This window comes from Pseudophryne corroboree, chromosome 12 (assembly GCF_028390025.1).
Source record: "Pseudophryne corroboree isolate aPseCor3 chromosome 12, aPseCor3.hap2, whole genome shotgun sequence".
In the NCBI taxonomy this organism is placed as follows: domain Eukaryota; kingdom Metazoa; phylum Chordata; class Amphibia; order Anura; family Myobatrachidae; genus Pseudophryne; species Pseudophryne corroboree.
This window is the reverse complement of record NC_086455.1, coordinates 303,565-320,000: the sequence shown is the minus strand read 5'-3', so window position 1 is coordinate 320,000 and position 16,436 is coordinate 303,565. Positions and strand designations below refer to the sequence as shown.

General features: G+C 48.4%; 1 protein-coding gene across 4 annotated transcripts in view; it reads left to right on the top strand.

Annotated features, from left to right (window-relative positions):
- Positions 1-3,979, top strand: part of LOC134980015 (farnesyl pyrophosphate synthase-like) — a 32,904-nt gene extending 28,925 nt beyond the window's left edge. For all 4 annotated transcript variants that reach the window (XM_063946611.1, XM_063946610.1, XM_063946609.1 and 1 more), the window contains exons 7-10: positions 417-489; positions 626-703; positions 785-919; positions 3,256-3,979. In XM_063946611.1, coding sequence (XP_063802681.1) covers positions 417-489; positions 626-703; positions 785-919; positions 3,256-3,456 — 487 coding nt within the window. In that variant the 3' untranslated portion in view covers positions 3,457-3,979. The remainder of the gene's footprint in view (positions 1-416; positions 490-625; positions 704-784; positions 920-3,255) is intronic.
- The last annotated feature ends 12,457 nt before the right edge of the window (positions 3,980-16,436 follow it).

The window sequence follows — 16,436 nt, the reverse complement described above, 5'->3', positions numbered from 1 at the left end:
TCTCCGTATCTCTACCCAATGGCACATTGCACCTGAAGTGTCTTCATGTGTGAGTCCTGGGGCAATGAGGGACTGCAGGGCTGAGCTCATGGGCAGCAGGTGGCAGAAATGGACTGTGTGTTTTATATAAAGGTATTGGAAGAGCTGTGAGTGATCTTCGGGGTCTGTCTGTTACCACAAGGGCTATACAAGAGGCCTCTTATGTCCTTGTTTTGTCCATTCCAGCATTACATGTCCTCCTTCCCGTCAGTCACCGCACTCTCGGGGGTATTTAATCCCCGCAGTTAATTGCCGGCTAAAATCTCCACTGTGCGGGCAAAGTAGAGACTGGAAAAAGTAAACTGGGTCATTATCCTGTTACCAGCCTGGCTGGGGCACTCGGGTGGTGACACTAATGCCTGGCCTTCTGTCTGCAGGTATAAATCCATTGTGAAATACAAGACTGCTTTCTATTCCTTCTACCTGCCCGTCGCTGCTGCCATGTTTATGGTGAGTTCTGTGCAGCAGAGCTGACAATCTGTTTTCAGCTGCGTATACCCTACCATATTACAATCCTAGAGAAAGGAATTGCTTGTTACCCCCTCTCACACCGCATGAGTAACCCGTCCGTGTACCCTCTTCCTAGGCTGGGATAGACCAGGAGGAGGATCACAGAAATGCTAAAACAATCCTGTTGGAAATGGGGGAATTCTTCCAGATACAGGTGAGAGATGGGATGAGGGGACATACGCTGTAGGTGTATGTTCTGTGCGCCATGTGTGACCCTTACTCACTTTATTGGTAGGATGATTACCTGGACTGTTACGGAGACCCCAGCGTTACTGGGAAGATTGGAACAGACATCCAGGACAACAAGTGTGGGTGGCTGGTGGTAGAGGCACTAAAGAGGGTGACTCCTGAGCAGAGGAGACTCCTGGAGGTAAATGAGATGGTGGGACAGTTTCCCCTCCAAGTATACCTTCCCAGGCAGCTCCTCCTGTTGTGCTTACACATTTCTTTATGGCTCCTCCTCTTCTTGCTCTTACACCTTCCCCATCAGCGCCTCTTCCTGTACTTACACCTTGTCCGACTGCTTCTTCTCCTGCTGCACTTACACCTTCCTCGATAGCTCCTCCTCCTCCTGTGCTTACACCTTCCCTGTCAGCTCCTCCTCCTCCTGCTCTTAGACCTTCCCCGTCGGCTCCTCCAGCGCTTACACCTTCCCCAATGACTCTTCCTGCTGTAGTTACATCTTCCCCAACAGCTTCTTCTGCGCTTACACCTTCCCAGTCAGCTCATCCTCTTTCACCTTTCTTGACAGCTCCTGCTCCTCATGCTCTTACACTTTGCCCAACAGCTTCTCTTCCTGCGCTTACATCTTCCTTGGCAACTCCTCCTGCGTACACCTTTCCAGACAACTCTTCCTCCTCCTGTGCTTACACCTTCCCCAACATCTCCTCCTCCTCCTGTGCTTACAACCTCCCTAACATCTCCTCCTCATCCTGCTGCGCTTACACCTTCCCCAACATCTGCTCCTCCTGTGCTTATACCTTCCCCGACAGCTCTTCCTCCTCCTGCGCTTACACCTTCCCCGACATTTCCTCTTACATCTTCCCTGACTGCACTTAAAACTCCCCCGACGTCTTCTCCTGCTGTACTTATACCTTCCCCAACAGCTCCTCCTAATCCTGCGCTAATACCTTCCTGACAGATTCTCCTCCTGAGCTTACACCTTCCCTGATAGCTACTCCTCCTGTGCTTATATCTTCCTCAGACAGCTCCTCCTCCTGCTGCTCTTACTTTCCTTGACAATTCCTCCCTCTCCTGCTCTTATACATTCCCTTTCAGCCCCTCCTCCGCTTACACCTTCCCTGTTGGCTGCTCCTCCTGCGTTTACACTTTACCTGGCAGCTCCTCCTCATGCTCTAACACCTTGCCTGATATCTCCTCTTACACCTTCCCCCAACAGCTTCCCAACTTTCCCGGCTGCAGTTACAACTTCCCTTTCAGCTCCTCCACCGCTTACTCCTTCCTTGTTAGCTTCTTCTACTGCACTTACAGCTTCCTTGGCAGCTCTTCCTCCATCGCTTATACCTTCCCAGACAGCTCTTCCTCCTCCTACGCTTACACCTTCCCTAGCATCTCCTCCTCCTCCTGTGCTTACACCTTCCCCAACATCTTCTACACTTCCTGTGCGTACACCTCCCCAGACAGCTCTTCCTTCTCCTGCGCTTATACATACCCTCACATCTCCAGCACCTCCTGCGCTTACACTTTCCCCAACATCTCCTGCTCCTCCTGCGCTTACACCTTCCCCGATGGCTCCTCCTGCTGTGCTTACATCTACCCCAACTGCTCCTCCTGCGCTTATTTTTCCCAGGCAGCTTCTCATCCTGCTGTGCTTACACCTTCCACGACAGCTATTCCCTCTCCTGCTCTTACAGCTTCCCTTTCAGCTCCCCCTGTGCTTACACCTTCCCAGTCAGCTCCTTCTCCTCTTACAGCTTCCCTTTCAGCTTCTCCTCCTGTGCTTACACTTTCCCAAACATCTTTTTCTCCTACTGCGCTTACACTTTCCCGACATCTCCTGCTCATCAAGCGCTTACACCTTTCCTGACAGCTCCTCCTGCGCTTACACCTTCCTCGACATCTCCTGCTCCTCTTGCTCTTACACTTTCCCCAACATATCCTGTTCATCAAGAGCTTACACCTTCCCCAACAGCTACCCTTGCACCATCCCCAACAGCTCCTCTTACACCTTTCCCGACAGCTCCCCCTCCTGCTGTACTTACACCTTTCCAGACAGCTTTTCCTCCTCCTGTGCTTACACTTTCCCTGACATCTCCTGCTCCTCCTCTTACACCTTTCCTGATAGCGCCGCCTCCTCCTCCTGCTGCGCTTACTCCTTCCCCCACGGTTCGTCCTGCACTTACACCTTCCCCCGACAGCTCCTCCTTTTTACACCTTCCTGGAAAGCTACCCCTCCTGCTGTGCTTACACCTTCCCAGACAGTTCATCTTGTATTTACACCTTCTCCGACAGCTCCTCCTCCTGCACTTTCACCTTTCCCAGACAGTTCCTCCTCCTCCTCCTCCTCCTCCTCCTCCTCCTCCTCCTCCTCCTCCTCCTCCTCCTCCTGCTGCGTTTACACCTTCCCTGCCTGCAGTTACATCGTCATGCACTGGTTCTACACATCCTACAGATTCCCACTCTGCCTGTTTGCCTCTGGTGGCACACTACGTCCAGTAATAACCCTTGCATTGCTGTGACACACAGGAAAACTACGGCCGTGACGATGCGGACAAGGTGCAGCTGGTAAAGCAGCTGTTCGAGGATCTTGACCTGTCCACTGTGTACAGACAATATGAAGAAGAGAGTTACCAGAGACTGCAGATTCTCATCTCCCAGCATGCAAATGGGCTGTCCAAGGAGATCTTCCTGGGCCTGGCACGCAAGATTTACAAGAGGCAGAAATAAATGTGTGCTGACTGTATATGTAGGGCCACAGCGGATTCCTGGAGCCTGGAATGTTGCTCATATACTGATCTTTCTCCCCCTGGTGTATGCAGTCCTGTACAGGAACAGAGCTGGTCTCCTCTCCATACATACGCTGGAAGCAGCGCCCCCTGCTGCACAGTTGTAGGATTACTTATTCTCAGGACAGCTTGCAGTTAGTCCCTTATTACCCTTCCCCAGTTGGTGATAATACGATGCTTCTGGTACCAGTGAGCTGTTTTCTGCTTCCTTGCGTGTTGTATGGGAATCTTTGCACCTGGGAACCTCTGGTCCCTCATCCTGTGGCACTGATGAGGCAGAATGAGCTACCGGGGACTGTTGGTGCTGGTAACGGAGACAGGCTGTATCACCGTCATTCATGCCTGTAACCTTTGTGTTCTTATATCTCCCTGATGACTGAGTAACCGTATTATACATTGACCGTATAGGGTGATTCCCTCCCGGGAACCTCTTACTGATGCTGCTTAATAAACGGTTCATACAACTCGCATGCACTGGTGCCAAAATCTGCGACCTATCGCCCCAAATGAGCCTGCATGTATAATCAGATAACCGTTCCTCTGAAGAGGCAGGTCATACACAAGGGGGTTTGTCCAATACAGATAGATATATAATTTTCACATGTTGGAACTAAACATTTTCAGACTTCTTTAGAATTTTATAGAATAACATAAATGTCAGATAAACTTTGTCTTCATCAATGTGTCCTCCTCTGGCGCGTATCACATTTGGGCATCAGACAGACTTTTCTAGTAAGTTCTGCCTTTCCAGGCCTGGCTCAGACATTAGTTTTTGTGGAGCCGTTTTACAAACGCTTCTTTAATTGATCCCAGAGTTTCTCAATGGGATGAAATCAGGTGACTGAGGAGGAGATGTCATAGTTTGTAGAACATCCCTCTTGTCTTTACTGCAAATAATTGATTAGATGTGTGCTTTGGGTCATCATCGTGTTGCAGGATGGACTCCTTTCCAATATTTCACATTCCACATGGTACAGCGTCATGTACTAACATACTATGCTATTGTTTCTTATCCATAGTTGATGTTATTTAAACTAAATCGCCAACCTTTCCTCCACCAACACCACCACCACCACCAGTCATAACATGACCACCACCATGTGTAACTATATGACTTACTGATCTAACACACCTTCTCCGACCATTCCACCACCAGTCATAACATGCCCACCACCATGTGTAACTGTATGACTTACTGATCTAACACACCACCTCCAACCATTCCACCACCAGTCATAACATGACCACCACCATGTGTAACTGTATGACTTACTAATCTAACACACCTTCTCCGACCATTCCACCACCAGTCATAACATGACCACCACCATGTGTAACTGTATGACTTACTAATCTAACACACCTTCTCCGACCATTCCACCAACACCACCACAAGTCATAACATGACCACCACCATGTGTAACTGTATGACTTACTGATCTAACACACCTTCTCCGACCATTCCACCAACACCACCACAAGTCATAACATGACCACCACCATGTGTAACTGTATGACTTACTGATCTAACACACCTTCTCCGACCATTCCACCACCAGTCATAACATGACCACCACCATGTGTAACTGTATGACTTACTGATCTAACACACCTTCTCCGACCATTCCACCAACACCACCACAAGTCATAACATGACCACCACCATGTGTAACTGTATGACTTACTGATCTAACACACCTTCTCCGACCATTCCACCACCAGTCATAACATAACCACCACCATGTGTAACTGTATGATTTACTGATCTAACACACCTTCTCCTACCATTCCACCACCAGTCATAACATGACCACCACCATGTGTAACTGTATGACTTACTGATCTAACACACCTTCTCCTACCATTCCACCACCAGTCATAACATGACCACCACCATGTGTAACTGTATGACTTACTGATCTAACACACCTTCTCAGACCATTCCACCAACACCACCACAAGTCATAACATGACCACCACCATGTGTAACTGTATGACTTAATAATCTAACACTCCTTCTCCGACCATTCCACCACCAGTCATAACATGACCACCACCATGTGTAACTGTATGACTTACTGATCTAATACACCTTCTCCGACCATTCCACCACCAGTCATAACATGACCACCACCATGTGTAACTGTATGACTTACTGATCTAACACACCTTCTCCGACCATTCCACCACCAGTCATAACATGACCACCACCATGTGTAACTGTATGACTTACTGATCTAATACACCTTCTCCGACCATTCCACCAACACAAGTCATAACATGACCACCACCATGTGTAACTGTATGACTTACTGATCTAACACACCTTCTCCGACCATTCCACCACCAGTCATAACATGACCACCACCATGTGTAACTGTATGACTTACTGATCTAACACACCTTCTCCGACCATTCCACCACCAGTCATAACATGACCACCACCATGTGTAACTGTATGACTTACTGATCTAACACACCTTCTCCGACCATTCCACCACCAGTCATAACATGACCACCACCATGTGTAACTGTATGACTTACTGATCTAATACACCTTCTCCGACCATTCCACCACCAGTCATAACATGACCACCACCATGTGTAACTGTATGACTTACTGATCTAATACACCTTCTCCGACCATTCCACCACCAGTCATAACATGACCACCACCATGTGTAACTGTATGACTTACTGATCTAACACACCTTCTCAGACCATTCCACCAACACCACCACAAGTCATAACATGACCACCACCATGTGTAACTGTATGACTTAATAATCTAACACTCCTTCTCCGACCATTCCACCACCAGTCATAACATGACCACCACCATGTGTAACTGTATGACTTACTGATCTAATACACCTTCTCCGACCATTCCACCACCAGTCATAACATGACCACCACCATGTGTAACTGTATGACTTACTGATCTAACACACCTTCTCCGACCATTCCACCACCAGTCATAACATGACCACCACCATGTGTAACTGTATGACTTACTGATCTAATACACCTTCTCCGACCATTCCACCACCAGTCATAACATGACCACCACCATGTGTAACTGTATGACTTACTGATCTAATACACCTTCTCCGACCATTCCACCACCAGTCATAACATGACCACCACCATGTGTAACTGTATGACTTACTGATCTAACACACCTTCTCAGACCATTCCACCAACACCACCACAAGTCATAACATGACCACCACCATGTGTAACTGTATGACTTAATAATCTAACACTCCTTCTCCGACCATTCCACCACCAGTCATAACATGACCACCACCATGTGTAACTGTATGACTTACTGATCTAATACACCTTCTCCGACCATTCCACCACCAGTCATAACATGACCACCACCATGTGTAACTGTATGACTTACTGATCTAACACACCTTCTCTGACCATTCCACCAACACCACCACAAGTCATAACATGACCACCACCATGTGTAACTGTATGACTTAATAATCTAACACTCCTTCTCCGACCATTCCACCACCAGTCATAACATGACCACCACCATGTGTAACTGTATGACTTACTGATCTAACACACCTTCTCTGACCATTCCACCAACACAAGTCATAACATGACCACCACCATGTGTAACTGTATGACTTACTGATCTAACACACCTTCTCCGACCATTCCACCACCAGTCATAACATGACCACCACCATGTGTAACTGTATGACTTACTGATCTAACACACCTTCTCTGACCATTCCACCACCAGTCATAACATGACCACCACCATGTGTAATTGTATGACTTACTGATCTAATACACCTTCTCCGACCATTCCACCACCAGTCATAACATGACCACCACCATGTGTAACTGTATGACTTACTGATCTAACACACCTTCTCCGACCATTCCACCACCAGTCATAACATGACCACCACCATGTGTAACTGTATGACTTACTGATCTAACACACCTTCTCTGACCATTCCACCACCAGTCATAACATGACCACCACCATGTGTAATTGTATGACTTACTGATCTAATACACCTTCTCCGACCATTCCACCACCAGTCATAACATGACCACCACCATGTGTAACTGTATGACTTACTGATCTAACACACCTTCTCCGACCATTCCACCACCAGTCATAACATGACCACCACCATGTGTAACTGTATGACTTACTGATCTAATACACCTTCTTCTCCGACCATTCCACCACCAGTCATAACATGACCACCACCATGTGTAACTGTATGACTTACTGATCTAACACACCTTCTCCGACCATTCCACCACCAGTCATAACATGACCACCACCATGTGTAACTGTATGACTTACTGATCTAACACACCTTCTCCGACCATTCCACCACCAGTCATAACATGACCACCACCATGTGTAACTGTATGACTTTCTGATCTAACACACCTTCTCCGACCATTCCACCACCAGTCATAACATGACCACCACCATGTGTAACTGTATGACTTACTGATCTAATACACCTTCTTCTCAGACCATTCCACCACCAGTCATAACATGACCACCACCATGTGTAACTGTATGACTTACTGATCTAATACACCTTCTTCTCAGACCATTCCACCACCAGTCATAACATGACCACCACCATGTGTAACTGTATGACTTACTGATCTAATACACCTTCTCCGACCATTCCACCACCAGTCATAACATGACCACCACCATGTGTAACTGTATGACTTACTGATCTAACACACCTTCTCCGACCATTCCACCACCAGTCATAACATGACCACCACCATGTGTAACTGTATGACTTACTGATCTAACACACCTTCTCCGACCATTCCACCACCAGTCATAACATGACCACCACCATGTGTAACTGTATGACTTACTGATCTAACACTCCTTCTCCGACCATTCCACCACCAGTCATAACATGACCACCACCATGTGTAACTGTATGACTTACTGATCTAACACACCACCTCCAACCATTCCACCACCAGTCATAACATGACCACCACCATGTGTAACTGTATGACTTACTGATCTAACACACCTTCTCCGACCATTCCACCACCAGTCATAACATGACCACCACCATGTGTAACTGTATGACTTACTGATCTAATACACCTTCTCCGACCATTCCACCACCAGTCATAACATGACCACCACCATGTGTAACTGTATGACTTACTGATCTAATACACCTTCTCCGACCATTCCACCACCAGTCATAACATGACCACCACCATGTGTAACTGTATGACTTAATAATCTAACACTCCTTCTCCGACCATTCCACCACCAGTCATAACATGACCACCACCATGTGTAACTGTATGACTTACTGATCTAACACACCTTCTCTGACCATTCCACCAACACAAGTCATAACATGACCACCACCATGTGTAACTGTATGACTTACTGATCTAACACACCTTCTCCGACCATTCCACCACCAGTCATAACATGACCACCACCATGTGTAACTGTATGACTTACTGATCTAACACACCTTCTCTGACCATTCCACCACCAGTCATAACATGACCACCACCATGTGTAATTGTATGACTTACTGATCTAATACACCTTCTCCGACCATTCCATCACCAGTCATAACATGACCACCACCATGTGTAACTGTATGACTTACTGATCTAACACACCTTCTCCGACCATTCCACCACCAGTCATAACATGACCACCACCATGTGTAACTGTATGACTTACTGATCTAACACACCTTCTCCGACCATTCCACCACCAGTCATAACATGACCACCACCATGTGTAACTGTATGACTTACTGATCTAACACACCTTCTCTGACCATTCCACCACCAGTCATAACATGACCACCACCATGTGTAATTGTATGACTTACTGATCTAATACACCTTCTCCGACCATTCCACCACCAGTCATAACATGACCACCACCATGTGTAACTGTATGACTTACTGATCTAACACTCCTTCTCCGACCATTCCACCACCAGTCATAACATGACCACCACCATGTGTAACTGTATGACTTACTGATCTAACACACCTTCTCCGACCATTCCACCACCAGTCATAACATGACCACCACCATGTGTAACTGTATGACTTACTGATCTAATACACCTTCTCCGACCATTCCACCACAAGTCATAACATGACCAACACCATGTGTAATTGTATGACTTACTGATCTAACACACCTTCTCCGACCATTCCACCAACACCACCACAAGTCATAACATGACCACCACCATGTGTAACTGTATGACTTACTGATCTAACACACCTTCTCCGACCATTCCATCAACACAAGTCATAACATGACCACCACCATGTGTAACTGTATGACTTACTGATCTAACACACCTTCTCCGACCATTCCACCACCAGTCATAACATGACCACCACCATGTGTAACTGTATGACTTACTGATCTAACACACCTTCTCCGACCATTCCACCACCAGTCATAACATGACCACCACCATGTGTAACTGTATGACTTACTGATCTAATACACCTTCTCCGACCATTCCACCACCAGTCATAACATGACCACCACCATGTGTAATTGTATGACTTACTGATCTAACACACCTTCTCCGACCATTCCACCACCAGTCATATCATGACCACCACCATGTGTAACTGTATGACTTACTGATCTAACACACCTTCTCCTACCATTCCACCACCAGTCATAACATGACCACCACCATGTGTAACTGTATGACTTACTGATCTAACACACCTTCTCCGACCATTCCACCACCAGTCATAACATGACCACCACCATGTGTAACTGTATGACTTACTGATCTAACACACCTTCTCCTACCATTCCACCACCAGTCATAACATGACCACCACCATGTGTAACTGTATGACTTACTGATCTAACACACCTTCTCCGACCATTCCACCACCAGTCATAACATGACCACCACCATGTGTAACTGTATGACTTACTGATCTAACACACCTTCTCCGACCATTCCACTACAAGTCATAACATGACCACCACCATGTGTAACTGTATGACTTACTGATCTAACACACCTTCTCCGACCATTCCACCACCAGTCATAACATGACCACCACCATGTGTAACTGTATGACTTACTGATCTAATACACCTTCTCCGACCATTCCACCACCAGTCATAACATGACCACCACCATGTGTAACTGTATGACTTACTGATCTAACACACCTTCTCCTACCATTCCACCACCAGTCATAACATGACCACCACCATGTGTAACTGTATGACTTACTGATCTAACACACCTTCTCCTACCATTCCACCACCAGTCATAACATGACCACCACCATGTGTAACTGTATGACTTACTGATCTAACACACCTTCTCCGACCATTCCACCACCATACTGACGTCTCCTGCTTCTGAAAAGCTCCGATTTGGACTCATCGGTCCCAAAAGACTTTTGTCCACTGATCCATTGTCCAATACCGGTGTCTCTGGCACATCGATTTACGTTATCTATAGACCTCAGCAATGGTTTTCTGCCAGCCATGCGACCACCTAGACCTACATTACGCAGTCGTCTTATAACTGTATCAGCAGAGACTGAGGTTTGTCCTCGCTGAGAGTCATTCTGATAATGTCTTTATCTTCCCTTTCTGATCCACACCTGGGGTGTCCGGAATGGTTTCTTTGTATGGATCTAATGAGTACAGCCTCCGCCAGGGAGAGTGTGACTGTGGTCACGCAGGAGATTTTTCGCGTCTCGTCTTCATTTTGACAAAGTTATAATTGATTTTAACACTGTTAAAAGGGAAATAAAAATTAAGAAAAGATAATAAAAAAATGAAATTAATAAAAATATATTTTATAAAAAAAAAAATAACAAATTAATCAACATCCGCACGTGGTTTATTAATGAGCAGCTCGTTTGTAATGGTGATAATGACATTAGGGAGCATGATGATGGAAGAAGGCTCCAGGCATATCCTGCGCGGGGTAACTGACCCGCCAGACCACACGCCCCAATTCCTGAGCAAACTGGAAGCGTCTGACCTGTGTGCAGTGGATAGCAGTGCCGGCCTCGCTGTCCTCAGACGCAGCATCGGATCACTCTGCGTGAGGCTGAGGCTACTGAGGTTCTCCCCTCGCAGCTCTGTAGCCGCGGCCAGGAAATCTGCGCCAGAAGAGGCACTGAGATCTACCTGTAACCTCAATACGCCAGGCCTCATACATCCAGCCTCAATACACCATGCAGCGCGAGATGCCTCATACATCCAGCCTCAGTACACCATGCAGCGCGAGATGCCTCATACATCCAGCCTCAATACACCATGCAGTGCGAGATGCCTCATACATCCAGCCTTAATACACTGCAGCGCGAGATGCCTCATACATCCAGCCTCAATACACCATGCAGCGCGAGATGCCTCATACACCCAGCCTCAATACACCATGCAGCGTGAGATGCCTCATACATCCAGCCTCAATACACCATGCAGCGTGAGATGCCTCATACATCCAGCCTCAATACACCATGCAGTGCGAGATGCTTCATACACCCAGCCTCAGTACACCATGCAGCGCGAGATGCCTCATACACCCAGCCTCAATACACCATGCAGCGCGAGATGCCTCAATACACCATGCAGTGCGAGATGCCTCATACATCCAGCCTTAATACACTGCAGCGCGAGATACATCCAGCCTCAGTACACCATGCAGCGCGAGATGCCTCATGCATCCAGCCTCAATACACCATGCAGCGCGAGATGCCTTATACATCCAGCCTCAGTACACCATGCAGTGCGAGATGCCTCATACATCCAGCCTCAATACACCATGCAGTGTGAGATGCCTCATACATCCAGCCTCAATTCACCATGCAGCGCGAGATGCCTCATACATCCAGCCTCAGTACACCATGCAGCGCGAGATGCCTCATACATCCAGCCTCAATACACCATGCAGTGCGAGATGCCTCATACATCCAGCCTCAGTACACCATGCAGCGCGAGATGCCTCATACATCCAGCCTCAATGCACCATGCAGCGCGAGATGCTTCATACACCCAGCCTCAGTACACCATGCAGCGCGAGATGCCTCATACACCCAGCCTCAATACACCATGCAGCGCGAGATGCCTCAATACACCATGCAGTGCGAGATGCCTCATACATCCAGCCTTAATACACTGCAGCGCGAGATGCCTCATACATCCAGCCTCAATACACCATGCAGCGCGAGATGCCTCATACACCCAGCCTCAATACACCATGCAGCGTGAGATGCCTCATACATCCAGCCTCAATACACCATGCAGCGCGAGATGCCTCATACATCCAGCCTCAATACACCATGCAGTGCGAGATGCTTCATACACCCAGCCTCAGTACACCATGCAGCGCGAGATGCCTCATACACCCAGCCTCAATACACCATGCAGCGCGAGATGCCTCAATACACCATGCAGTGCGAGATGCCTCATACATCCAGCCTTAATACACTGCAGCGCGAGATACATCCAGCCTCAGTACACCATGCAGCGCGAGATGCCTCATACATCCAGCCTCAATACACCATGCAGCGCGAGATGCCTTATACATCCAGCCTCAATACACCATGCAGCGCGAGATGCCTCATACACCCAGCCTCAATACACCATGCAGCGCGAGATGCCTCAATACACCATGCAGTGCGAGATGCCTCATACATCCAGCCTTAATACACTGCAGCGCGAGATACATCCAGCCTCAGTACACCATGCAGCGCGAGATGCCTCATACATCCAGCCTCAATACACCATGCAGCGCGAGATGCCTTATACATCCAGCCTCAGTACACCATGCAGTGCGAGATGCCTCATACATCCAGCCTCAATACACCATGCAGTGTGAGATGCCTCATACATCCAGCCTCAATTCACCATGCAGCGCGAGATGCCTCATACATCCAGCCTCAGTACACCATGCAGTGGGAGATGCCTCATACATCCAGCCTCAATACACCATGCAGTGCGAGATGCCTCATACATCCAGCCTCAGTACACCATGCAGTGCGAGATGCCTCATACATCCAGCCTCAATACACCATGCAGCGCGAGATGCTTCATACACCCAGCCTCAGTACACCATGCAGCGCGAGATGCCTCATACACCCAGCCTCAATACACCATGCAGCGCGAGATGCCTCAATACACCATGCAGTGCGAGATGCCTCATACATCCAGCCTTAATACACTGCAGCGCGAGATGCCTCATACATCCAGCCTCAATACACCATGCAGCGCGAGATGCCTCATACACCCAGCCTCAATACACCATGCAGCGTGAGATGCCTCATACATCCAGCCTCAATACACCATGCAGCGCGAGATGCCTCATACATCCAGCCTCAATACACCATGCAGCGCGAGATGCCTTATACATCCAGCCTCAGTACACCATGCAGTGCGAGATACCTCATACATCCAGCCTCAATACACCATGCAGTGTGAGATGCCTCATACATCCAGCCTCAATTCACCATGCAGCGCGAGATGCCTCATACATCCAGCCTCAGTACACCATGCAGTGCGAGATGCCTCATACATCCAGCCTCAGTACACCATGCAGCGCGAGATGCCTCATACATCCAGCCTCAATACACCATGCAGCGCGAGATGCTTCATACACCCAGCCTCAGTACACCATGCAGCGCGAGATGCCTCATACACCCAGCCTCAATACACCATGTAGCGCGAGATGCCTCAATACACCATGCAGTGCGAGATGCCTCATACATCCAGCCTTAATACACTGCAGCGCGAGATGCCTCATACATCCAGCCTCAATACACCATGCAGCGCGAGATGCCTCATACACCCAGCCTCAATACACCATGCAGCGTGAGATGCCTCATACATCCAGCCTCAATACACCATGCAGCGCGAGATGCCTCATACATCCAGCCTCAATACACCATGCAGTGCGAGATGCTTCATACACCCAGCCTCAGTACACCATGCAGCGCGAGATGCCTCATACACCCAGCCTCAATACACCATGCAGCGCGAGATGCCTCAATACACCATGCAGTGCGAGATGCCTCATACATCCAGCCTTAATACACTGCAGCGCGAGATACATCCAGCCTCAGTACACCATGCAGCGCGAGATGCCTCATACATCCAGCCTCAATACACCATGCAGCGCGAGATGCCTTATACATCCAGCCTCAGTACACCATGCAGTGCGAGATGCCTCATACATCCAGCCTCAATACACCATGCAGCGCGAGATGCCTCATACATCCAGCCTCAGTACACCATGCAGTGCGAGATGCCTCATACATCCAGCCTCAATACACCATGCAGTGCGAGATGCCTCATACATCCAGCCTTAATACACTGCAGCGCGAGATGCCTCATACATCCAGCCTCAATGCACCATGCAGCGCGAGATGCCTCATACATCCAGCCTCAGTACACCATGCAGTGCGAGATGCCTCATACATCCAGCCTCAGTACACCATGCAGTGCGAGATGCCTCATACATCCAGCCTTAGTACACCATGCAGTGCGAGATGCCTCATACACCCAGCCTCAATACACCATGCAGTGCGAGATGCCTCATACATTCAGCCTTAATACACTGCAGCGCGAGATGCCTCATACATCCAGCCTCAATGCACCATGCAGCACGAGATGCCTCATACACCCAGCCTCAATACACCATGCAGCATGAGATGCCTCATACATCCAGCCTCAATTCACCATGCAGCGCGAGATGCCTCATACATCCAGCGTCAATACACCATGCAGTGTTAGATGCCTCATACATCCAGCCTCAATACACCATGCAGCGCAAGATGCCTCATACATCCAGCCTCAATGCACCATGCAGTGTGAGATGCCTCATAAATCCAGCCTTAATGCACCATGCAGTGTGAGATGCCTCATAAATCCAGCCTCAATACACCATGCAGCGCGAGATGCCTCATACATCCAGCCTCAGTACACCATGCAGCGTGAGATGCCTCATACATCCAGCCTCAATACACCATGCAGCGCGAGATGCCTCATACATCCAGCCTCAATACACCATGCAGCGCAAGATGCCTCATACATCCAGCCTCAGTACACCATGCAGCGTGAGATACCTCATACATCCAGCCTCAGTACACCACTCAGTGCGAGATGCCTCATACATCCAGCCTCAGTACACCATGCAGCATGAGATGCCTCATACATCCAGCCTCAGTACACCATGCAGCGTGAGATACCTCATACATCCAGCCTCAATACACCATGCAGCGTGAGATGCCTCATACATCCAGCCACAATATGCCACACAGCGGGAGATGCCTCATACATCATCCAGCCTCAATACACCATGCAGCGTGAGATGCCTCATACATCCAGCCTCAATACGCCACACAGCGGGAGATGCCTCATACATCCAGCCTCAATACACCATGCAGCGCGAGATGCCTCTATACACCATGCAGCGCGGGATGCCTCATACATCCAGCCTCAATACACCATGCAGCGTGAGATGCCTCATACATCCAGCCACAATACGCCACACAGCTGGAGATGCCTCATGCATCCAGCCTCAGTACACCACACAGCATGAGATGCCTCATACATCCAGCCTCAGTACACCATGCAGCGCGAGATGCCTCATACATCCAGCCTCAATACAGAGGAGACTGCGCTGAGTAATGTGATATATGACACCTGTATACTGTGTGTGACTGAGGCTGTATATGGAGCACAATGTGACTAGGACGCATCAGGAGACTGCGCTGAGTAATGTGATATATAACACCTGTATACTGTGTGTGACTGAGGCTGTATACGGAGCACAATGTGACTAGGACGCACCAGGAGACTGCGCTGAGTAATGTGATATATGACACCTGTATACTGTGTGT